Below are 10968 nucleotides of genomic sequence, written 5' to 3'. Positions count from 1 at the left end.
TTATAATCCCCAAATATTACACTCACAAAAAGGACCTGGCTTCGCTGCCCTCCCAGTTCCCATAAACTTCCATCCTCTCCTATTTGTGCGATTACGATTAAGCCACGTTAACATTTTATATTACTATTCTTTTTGTCTTATTATCTTAAAAAAAAAATCAATATAAAATCTTGATGTAGCTTAACCGTGACTGCACAAAATAGGAGGGGATGAGAGTGTATGCGAACTGGGAGGGCAGAGAAGTCGGGTCGCACAAAAAAAGGTGTAGGCCATGTTTTTTTTTTAATTTTTGGTGAACGTGTAGGCCATGCTTTCACATTTCCCAAAGCCCTCTGTTGCATTATAAATAAACTCTCCAAGTAGAACTACGAACTACGATAATACATAACCCCCGACTACAACCCTGTCAAGATTCTAGTGTGATAACCACCAAAATTCTCTCTCACTCAGGCCATGGCATCCCTTCCTAGTTCTTTGGTGTTCACAGTGCGGAGGTGCCAACCAGAACTGGTAGCGCCGGCGAAGGCCACGCCGTATGAGTTTCGGCAACTTTCTGATATCGATGACCAAGAAGGTCTTCGGTTTCAGATGCCCGGGCTACAGTTTTATCGGTACGATCCTTCTATGCAAGGGAGGGACCCCGTACATGTCATTAGAGAGGCAATTGCACAAACTCTAGTGTTTTACTACCCTTTTGCAGGTAGGCTCAGGGAAGGGCCTAACCGGAAGCTTGCAGTGGAATGCACGGCTGAGGGTATCATGTTCATTGAGGCTGACGCTGACATTACCCTAAAGCAGTTTGGTGACAACCTTCAGCCGCCGTTTCCCTGCTTGGAAGAGCTTCTTTATAATGTTCCTGGTTCCGATGGGGTCCTTAATTGCCCACTCTTACTAATTCAGGTACATTTACGTATATACTTTATAAAAAGTTAGGACTCAAAATTTAAGACTTAATCTTCACTCTATATTAATTAAGGGACCAAATCAATAATTTACTCTCCTTCCTATTATTTCAGCAAAAAAGCTAATGTCTTTATTACCTTATTTTGACACTTTCAGTTTTTAACTGCAAGTTGGTTAGTTTGTAAGTCTATTATATATAAAGCCAATGGTGAGATGAACAGTGTATGAATAGTGCATGTCACGGATGGGGACAAAATTTTGGGGTGACCCCATTCAACAAAAATATTAGGACAAAATTGCCCCCTCAACCAAAAAAATCCAAAAGCAACCCAATATAATATATCAAATAATACAGGGGTAATTTGGTAATTTGGTCATCATAAAATATAATATAAATATAAGTGGGAAGAGAGAAAAGAATAAAAAAAATAAAATGAAAGGACAAGTAAAAGTTAATGGTGCTCACGTGAAGGAGAAAGAAAAATATAATAAAAAATAAGAAAAATCATGAATATTGTGTTCAAAATATTTTAAGAGACACGTAGTGTTGGTGATAAATCAGTAAAGTTTTTTTTTAAAAAAAAAATTAGTACCTTACAATAGGCTAGTAATAATGTGATTCAATCAGATGTTGTGAATAGTGATTTTGGTGTCACCAAGCCGTTCAAAACATCTTAAGAGGTTTGTAATGTCTGTTATAAAAAAAACTTTCACATGTTGATCATAATGTGATTAAATTACATTAAATTAGTTGCCAAATGATTTTTTTTTAAACAAATGATATTATCTACACTAAGGAGGAGGGGGTTGGGTTAGCCTTACAATGGGCTATCAATAATGTGATTCAATAAGTTGTTCATTCAATATTATTTTCTCTATTTTAAACGCGTTCAAAACATCTTAAGAGGCGTGTAATATCAGTTATAACATAGGTCTTTCACAGGCAGATAATAATGTGATTAAATTAGTTGTCAATTTTTTTTTTTTTAACAAATGATGTTATTTACACTAAGGGGAAGGGGGCGGGCTTAGCCTCACAATGGGCTAACAATAATGTTATTCAATCAACTGTTTATTAAATATTATTTTCTTTATTCTTAATGTAAATTATATAGAGACTGATTTTATTATGTGAATTCAGCTACTTTAAATGGTTTATAAGGGGTACTAAATTAATTGTCAAAATGATTTTTTTAACAAATGATATTACCTACATTAAGGGGGAGGGGGTGGGCTTAGCCTAACAATTAGCTAGAAATAATGTGATTCAATCAATTGTTTATTAAATATTATTTTCTCTATTCTTAATGTAAATTATATAGAAATCGATTTTATTATTTGAATTCAGCTGCTTTAACTGGTTTATAAGGGGTTTCTTTTAGCATGAAATAAAATTATTCATTTACTTCCAATATTTAACTTTCCTTTCGAATTAATGTTTTTTTGTGTTTTTTAATTAGTACCTCATAATAAGCTAGCAATAATGTAATTCAATCAGTTATTTATTAAATATTATTTTCTCTATTTTTAAATACGTTCAAAACATTTTAAGAGGCATGTAATGTCTGTTATAAAAAAAGTGTTTCGCACGCGGATACTAATGTCATTAAATTAGTTGTCAAATGATATTTTTTTTAACAAACGATATTATCTACACTAAGAAAGAGGGGGAGCCTCACAATGGGCTAACAATAATGTGATTCAATCAATTGTTTATTAAATATTATTTTATCTATTCTTAATGTAAATTCTATAGAGACCGATTTTATTATATGAATTAAGTTGCTTTAATTGGTTTATAAGGGGTTTCTTCTAGCATGATCTAAGATTATTCATTTACTTCAAATATTTGACTTTCATTTTGTCAATTTATGCATATAAATACATTTAAAATGTGTAAGTCGCACGTAGCACACCGTGATTCAAAAAATGCCTTCTGCACGTGTGTGAGCAATGAAGGCTAGTATTTCTTATCCAAAAACAATAAAAGGTACAAATGGATTCATACAAATTAGATATTGACTTATACGTAACAAGTTGACTATTTTATGACAACTTAAGTATGACTTAAAAAAAAAAATATTTAGGCTTATTTTTAATACACGTCTTGGAACTCGATTTTAATCTCACTTTATTCATTGTAACTCAAAATTGTCACTTTACTCCCTAAGACTCAAAGTCGCTCCACTTTGCCCCCTGAAACTCGACTTTAATCCCATTTTACCTCCTGAAACTTGAAGGTCATCTCTATAAAATTCAAAATTCGCTTCACATTGCCTTAGATATGTTAATTTCTTCTGTGGGTTCGATTGATGTGCTAGGCTAATCAATTTTTACTTTAGAGCATCTCCAAATGAGATATCAAAATTCTAAGCGGGATGCGACAATGCATATTTGACATCAAAAGTTTTTCCAACCAAAGTGTTATTTGTTGACTGGATTTGAAAGTTTTGTGATTAGGAGTCAAATTTGACATCAATGTCAAATTTATTTTTAATTAATTTTAATGGTGGGTCCCTTATTCTAGTAATAGTTCAACTAATAAAAATTTTGTCTTAACATTTTCTTAATAATTACAACCATTTAAAGATCTATTTTAATAAGAAAAATAATATTTGACAATTCGGTTGCAGAAGAAGAAAATTTGACATAAGACTTTAGATTGTCACGTCAGTCACCAATTATAATATGACTCTTATAATTTGATATTTCCTTTAAAGATGATCTTAATATCTATATTGCTCTTCATTGTATAGCTAAGTGGAATAATATTTAAGTATCCATCCCTCTTTGTTTTCAACGTTGTCATCTATCATGCATGATGCATCCATGATTAAATTCTTGATGGTTTTTTGAGAAAGTTTCAAAGTTGCAATCTATCATTCACGATGAAAATCTATGGAGAAATTTTGAGTGTCAATGTTCATCACATGCATGATTCTTTCGGCAATGGTTTAAGTACTTACAGTAAACTAGATGATCCAAAAGAGTACATGGCATTTTTAATGCAAGCTCCAAAAGAGTATCTTGACTGTCTAAACAAACAACAGGTGCTTAGAATAACAAGTGACATTAATGTTTATCACATGTTTATATCAGCTATCAAGAGACATTATTGTCTTTTGGACAATGATTGTCTGCCCTCCTATTTTCGGTGCCCTCCCGTGCTCTTATGTTTATGTGGTCACGGTTAAGTCACGTCAACATTTTATATTACTATTCATTTTGTCTTATTATCTCTATAAAAAATAATATAAAATGTTGACGTGGCTTAACCGGACAAAACAGAAGAGCACAGAAGGGCACCGGAAGTGGGAGGGCAGACAATCCTTGTCCTTGTCTTTTTTTTTCATGATAGTACATAAAGTTAGGCAACTCGGGACAATTATTGTCCTGTTTGCAGTGTAGCCTTAATCTAAACGAGAGATTTTTCAATGTAACCGTCATATGAGGTGATACATCATGTGTCATTATATAAATAGTGGAATTTTTGTATTAAAAAGTTAATAACTTAAAAATAAATTTTTTTATCATTTACATAAAAACATGTGGTGTATCACCAGTCAAAAGAAAAATTTCTCCAACTAAACAATATTTGTCGTAATTCATAAACAGGTGACGCGCCTCCAGTGCGGTGGTTTCATCTTCGCCCTCCGTCTTAACCACACCATGAGCGACGCGGCGGGGCTCGTCCAATTCATGACTGCCGTAGGAGAGATAGCGCGCGGCGCAACTTTCCCTACCGTCCAGCCCGTGTGGCAGCGGGAGCTGCTCAATGCGCGTGACCCACTCCGCGTGACATGCCCGCACCGCGAGTACGAAGAAGTGGAAAACACCAAAGGCACCATAATCCCACCTGATGACATGGTCCTCCGGTCCTTTTTCTTCCGCCCCACCGAGGTGTCCGCCATCCGAAGATTTGTCCCGCAGTACCTTAGCAAAAGCTCCACGTTCGAGGTCCTCACGGCCTGCCTCTGGCGCTGCCGTACCATCGCGCTCCAGAAAGACCCAAATGAGGAGGTGCGCGTGTTGTGCGTTGTGAACGCGCGGTCCAAGTTCAACCCTCCGTTGCCGGTGGGTTACTACGGCAACGCGCTTGCGTACCCGGTGGCGGTGACGACGGCAGGGAGGCTATGCAACAATCCATTGGGGTACGCGTTGGAGCTGGTGAGGAAGGCCAAGGCGGACATGACGGAGGAGCACATGCGGTCGTTGGCTGCCCTCATGGTTATTAAGGGTAGGCCCCACTTCACGGTGGTGAATTCTTACGTTATGTCGGATTTAACCCGTGCTGGGTTCCGAGAGGTGGATTTTGGGTGGGGGAAAGCGGCTTATGGTGGGCCAGCGAAGGGCAGGGTCGTCGCTAGCTATTACATACCGTTTAGAGACAATAGAGGGGAAGATGGGATTGTGGTTCCCGTTTGTTTACCGGCCGTGGCGATGGAGAAATTTATCAAGGAACTAGATGCCATGTTGAATGCGGATGAAGAACTGATTAGGGTTCATAGCTCTACTAAATATATTTTGTCTGCCCTGTAAAATATGTATGTCATATACATGCATGTATTTCTTTGCTTTTATTTTCCCTAATTAGTTTCTTTTCTACTGTAATATGGACGCCTCCTTAATAATAGGGATGTTTTTGGTATGAATAAATTCGAACGTTCCTTGAATTCCTTCTGAAGGACTTGTACGTTGGAGAAGGTCGTTGGTAACTTTTCGTAGACAAGAAGTATATATATAATTATTCTTTTTGTAACCAATTACGAATACAGTGTGGTTACCAAAGAGGTTTCAATGTGGATCCTCTTGGTTTGGCAGGAGGTTTAAGCCTCTGGTGGAAACATGATTTTAGAGTGGATCTGCTTTTTTCTTCCAAGTTTATCATTGATATGTAAGATTGTGAATGACAATGAATGTTGTATTGGATCATTTTGTTGTAAGCCAATTGTCTATCGAGTGGTTAGCAACCAAAGTGATCCGATAGTCCTAACCTAATAAGGATTATGAAGTCTTATCCCTTGCAATTAATCTAGAGGAAATCTGATAGATTTATTATAAAGATATCGTATCATGGTGGGACTTAAATACTAGAGAGATAGGGTAGATCTTAACAGCCAATGATAGGTCGGATGTGATGAAAACCCTAATGATATAAATACCACGGTTAAGTCCCTGCTTCCATACGCTTGTTCTCTCATTCACGCCAAACCCTATTCACGGTAGAGAGATATTTTGAAGTATTGGAAGTAGAAGACAACCTAGTGTTCATCAATGACTTCACTTTCATAACCATGTCTTCCGAATTCTACAGATAAGTTTAATATAATTAATCGATCTCTATTTCATATTGATTTGATTTATTCGTGATCCTAATGTCTTGTTGTTGTGATTTCAGAATATGTCTTACATGTGGTATCAGAGCCGCACAACAAGCTTAGGGTCCGTTTTAAAGGTATAAGCAAATTTGTTTATTGAAGATGATTCACATACTAAAGAAAATTTGCTTATTGTTTTGGATGGATGCCTTCTACGGTTCCATCTCATGAAAATTTGTTTTGAGGCTTCCGCTTAATTTTTAGAGTATTTTTTATAATTTTTTTTTCCTGACTTCATGATCCCTGAAAATTGCAATTTTGGTTGAAATTGGGCATAGAAAATTAAAAGGGAAATAATTTAATTACACGGTGAATTTGGAGTTCATAATTTGTCGCCGGCTAATTGCCTTTTTCCTTCCTTTTGGTAGAATCTGGAGTTTTCTTGAGTATATAGGGTTGTCTTCTTTTTCCAGAATAATTATTGTTGTGCTGTAGAGAAGGATTACAACACGGCTTTAGGTTTATTGTATTTGTTAATTATATTGCTGCATTGATTTCATGATTAATTAAATCTGTTAGAAGGAAACTTTTATTGGGGCTTTCAATGAATTAGATTATTTTCGAACCATAAATCTTGCAATTCTAATGGACTTTAGTTATTTTGACAAATTTGAAATTCATGTACCTTATTTATATGAGTAGTTCTGAACTATCAATTCTTAAATGAAATTTTCGGGAGTTTCTTCAATGGTGTCGTAAATCTTCTGCAGACTCTTGTTTGGTATAAGTGCATATTTCATATGGTTGATTACCTATAAGTCTGGACAACTTATGATTCAATTTAGGCTTAATATTGTTGCTCCACATAAGTATTCTCTGTGTTAATATGTTTTGGAGTGAGGAATCAATTAAAGGACTTTACATTTAAAAATGTGATATGTAGAAAAGGGTAAGAAACTCACATAAAAAGGAAAACCATTCATGTCGTCACTATAACCTGGGCATGATAGACACTCTAGTTTTTGATAGACTTCCCTAACTTCAAATTTTATGAAATTTTGTCATGTCGTAATATTAAATGGATTTTAGACGTTGGTATTTTTTCAAGTTTTTTGGACCATAAATGGATTTATGGTAAATTTTTAAGCGTGATGCCATGTTGTTGGAATTCTGCAGACTTCTGCAGAATAGTCTGTTTGTGATATTATTTTGATATATCTATGTAACTCATAAATTCATGAACTTTTAGTATGACATACATTGAGATATTTATTTCAAATTTGGAAATTTTTATGAGCATTGGTTTGAAAATGAATTATTGGTGAATTTTTAATCTCGGGACTTTCCTGCAGAATTTATGCAGTTTCTGCAGCAAATTCCATTTCGATTTTATTTTTTAGCCCACTTTTAAAATCTCAATAATCATGGAATTTTGGGTGACAATATATTTACATGTCTAATTCATTTCTGAAAATCTTCATGCATATTGGAGAAAAATTGAAATTTTGGTGAATTATTAAGTCTCCAGTATGTACTGCAGAATTTTTTGTCGTTTCTGCAGCACATCCCAATTCTAATTTTTTTTGTACAATTGTAAAGTCTTAAAAATTATGAAATTTTGGGAATTAACAGATTTATATGTTTACTTCATTTCTAAAACATTTCATGCACATTGGAGGAAGATTGAAGTTTTGGTGAATTATTTAGTCTCGGATATGTTTTGCAGAAATTCTGTTGTTTCTGCAGCACCTCTCTTTTCGAATTCATTTTTTGGCTCGCTTATAAAATTTTAAAAATCATGAAATTTTGCGAAATAGTAGCCATATATGTTTGGTGCATACCTAAAAAAATTTTCATGACAATCTAAAGAGAATTGAGTTTTTAGTGAATTTGCAAACTAAAGTAGTACTGCTGAATTTTATTTTTGGTACTTCAAAACTAGTTTTGTTATGTGATATTGTTTCACTGATATGTGCACATCTATTGGTACCAATTATTATACAAGGTTATGGTTTTGATATGTCTTTATTTTATGCAAATTCTCAATACTAATGAATTTTATAGACAACGCTGATTAAATTTTGATTTAAAGATGTATTGGTTTGTTTTGCTTAAACCAATGTTTTGTTTGGTCATCAATTCTAATTATGATGATAATTTTCTTTTGAGAGAAATTGGAAAGTGGCATCAGTTTACTAATTGATCATTTTGGTCGCTATCGAATAACTGAATAACCATGTTTCCTCTTTCGAAAACTCTATTGTTCAATGTCAACAATGACATACTTTTTGTGTCTGATTGAATCTTTTGAGAATCATTGAATATCCAACAAAACGGTTATTTAATACTATTCTAAAAGATTATTTTGAAAAATCAGAATTCTAATTTATATGGTGAATACTTTTGTCCCACTGGGAAATTCAGGAAATCATTCACCAATTATAAATTAGTATTATAGCAAATCATAAAATACTTTTAACATATGTTCATCTGGCCAAAGCTGTTGAAGCTATATGTATTTTGTGTTTTGGCTAGCTATACAGGTATTTTCTTTGCATGATTAGTTTTTGCCCAAAGATGTAACAATCATGCAATTTGGAGTTTGTTCGATCCTCCACAACTCGACTACTTCTATGATGAATCTTCTAGAATCGAGAATGAGTAGGTAAATTTGCCAATCTTTTGCCTTAATTTTCTGTGAATTCTAAATTGGATTAAAATTATTGTTGAAAAATTGATGTTGTTGAGATATCTATGTGTTTACTTTAATTGACTTTGTTTTAGAATTAAAACATAAATTTTGAGTTGGATTCTCTTATTAGGTTTCATTTTAATTTATGACCTAATCTTTAAAACATATGTGAGTCTTCTCTCATACACTAAAATAAATTTTGTAACCATTGGTTTATCTAATCACTTGTCCCTTTTAGATTGATTAATAATGTTTAGATATTGTTCCTTATATAAGCCTAATTTTGATACATATAGATGGTTTATTATGTCCAAACCAACTATTTTGTGACACAACAAATTTGTTTAAGAAATTTTAACGTTTTGGGCATATTAAAAGTTATTTATCTAATGAAATGAACCTTTAATTTATTTAAGAAATTTTCGTGTTTTGAGCATATTAAAGATTGTAAATTGGTTTTATTTAAATTATGATTAAATTTGACATTTTGGTAGAGATTACAGTATCTTTATTGATTCAACTACCCTATATTTTGTTATATGAAAACCACTTTCTCTGGTGTTTAACCTTGCAATTTTGAGTGTTTGCCCAAGTGGGAGAAATAATGTAATATGGGCTTCACACTCATCAATTTTGCATGCTTTTAATGGTCATAGTTTTGGTAGATAAAACGTACATTATCATACTTGTTTATATTTTATTTGTTATATATGCAACTAATCTTGTAGGAAATTTAAGAAGGGTTAATGAGTATATTCTGCTCAAAAGTGTTTTGCTTATTAATTCTTGTATGTTCAAGAAATTGGACTTGTGATTTATATGTTATTGATGAATAATTAATCTACTTAAAAGTGTTTTCTTATTCAGTACAACTATAAATCAATGTATAGTGAAACGTGAAATTGATAAGATTGCATATACTTCATCTGCTCAAAAGTGTTGAAGCTATATACGTTTACCCTTGTATTTCATGTTTTAGCTATGCAAACCCAATATAATTAGTTTCTGTCCAAAGATGATTCTAGAATTATATGCTTTTGATGCAATAAGAAAACATTTAGTTAAAGTTTTCTATTTCTGTCAAATGTTAGATGAACAAAACTGACCAAATGATTTTGTATAGTTTTGTAGTCACAAGAGTCACTTCCTTACAGATATCTAGAATAAAGATGTTGAGCTCACAAATTTTATGTTTTAGATCCCATGACTAATGGTTTGCTAATGGGAGTATTTGTTGAATGATTATTTTGTGAAAACATGTTCATTTGAATAACATCTATAGCATGCATTTAACAATTAAAAGGCGGAATCATGCTTGCATGCATTCAAAAACAAAACATTACCCATGAAATTCAAAGCCTAGTAGATTGGTGAACCAAGACTCAACTCAAATCAAAGTGAGTTGAGAAATATATACCTTTGTAGATTCCTCTTTGCATAAGCAAAGGCTAATCACCCAAAGAGAGGGCTTTCATTCCTTGCATCTAAAATCTATGGATTTGGATGGAAGAATAGGTTTCTCCAAGTTCCCAAAATTGAGAACCTCTAAGTCTCCACACCAAGGAGAGATTGGAAAAGGAATGAGTGACCTTGGAGTAGTGGGATTGCTAGATACACCCTCCAAGGGGGCCGGCCTCCTAGAGAGAAAAGGAGAGACAAGTTCTCACCAATTTTCTCTAAAAGAAACCCATAATGAATTTTAGGCTATAAAGTTCTTTATATAGTCACTTCTTTAAATGACTTAAGAACCAAAAACCCTAATTCAACACACATGGCCGGCCGCATAAGGGATTTGGGCTTTTGGGCCTTTGTGAATCTTTATTCATTAAATTGTCATACAACTTAAGTCAATGGGCTTGACGTTCGAAGCCCATTGGGCCTTAAGGTCCAAAACTATCCCGAGGTCTTTAACGAACTTATTCGTTTGATTAATTAACATATTAATTAATCCTTGCCATAAATAATTAAACCATTTAATTATTCTTACTCATTTCCATTGTTTCTTCAATCTCCACCTTACACGGTGTACGATCCATTAGGTTCATTTTAGCGAGG

At 33.7% G+C, this 10968-nt stretch overlaps 1 protein-coding gene across 1 annotated transcript; it reads left to right on the top strand.

Annotated features, from left to right (window-relative positions):
- Positions 1-374: 374 nt before the first annotated feature.
- LOC103423220 (benzyl alcohol O-benzoyltransferase-like) lies at positions 375-5576 on the top strand. The gene is made up of 2 exons (XM_029090805.2): positions 375-900; positions 4519-5576. Exons 1-2 carry the CDS (start codon positions 454-456, stop codon positions 5440-5442), a joined length of 1371 nt encoding a protein of 456 aa, XP_028946638.1. The 5' UTR covers positions 375-453; the 3' UTR covers positions 5443-5576.
- The last annotated feature ends 5392 nt before the right edge of the window (positions 5577-10968 follow it).

Source organism: Malus domestica, chromosome 12 (assembly GCF_042453785.1).
Source record: "Malus domestica chromosome 12, GDT2T_hap1".
Lineage (NCBI taxonomy): Eukaryota > Viridiplantae > Streptophyta > Magnoliopsida > Rosales > Rosaceae > Malus > Malus domestica.
This window is presented reverse-complemented; position numbering and strand designations above follow the sequence as displayed.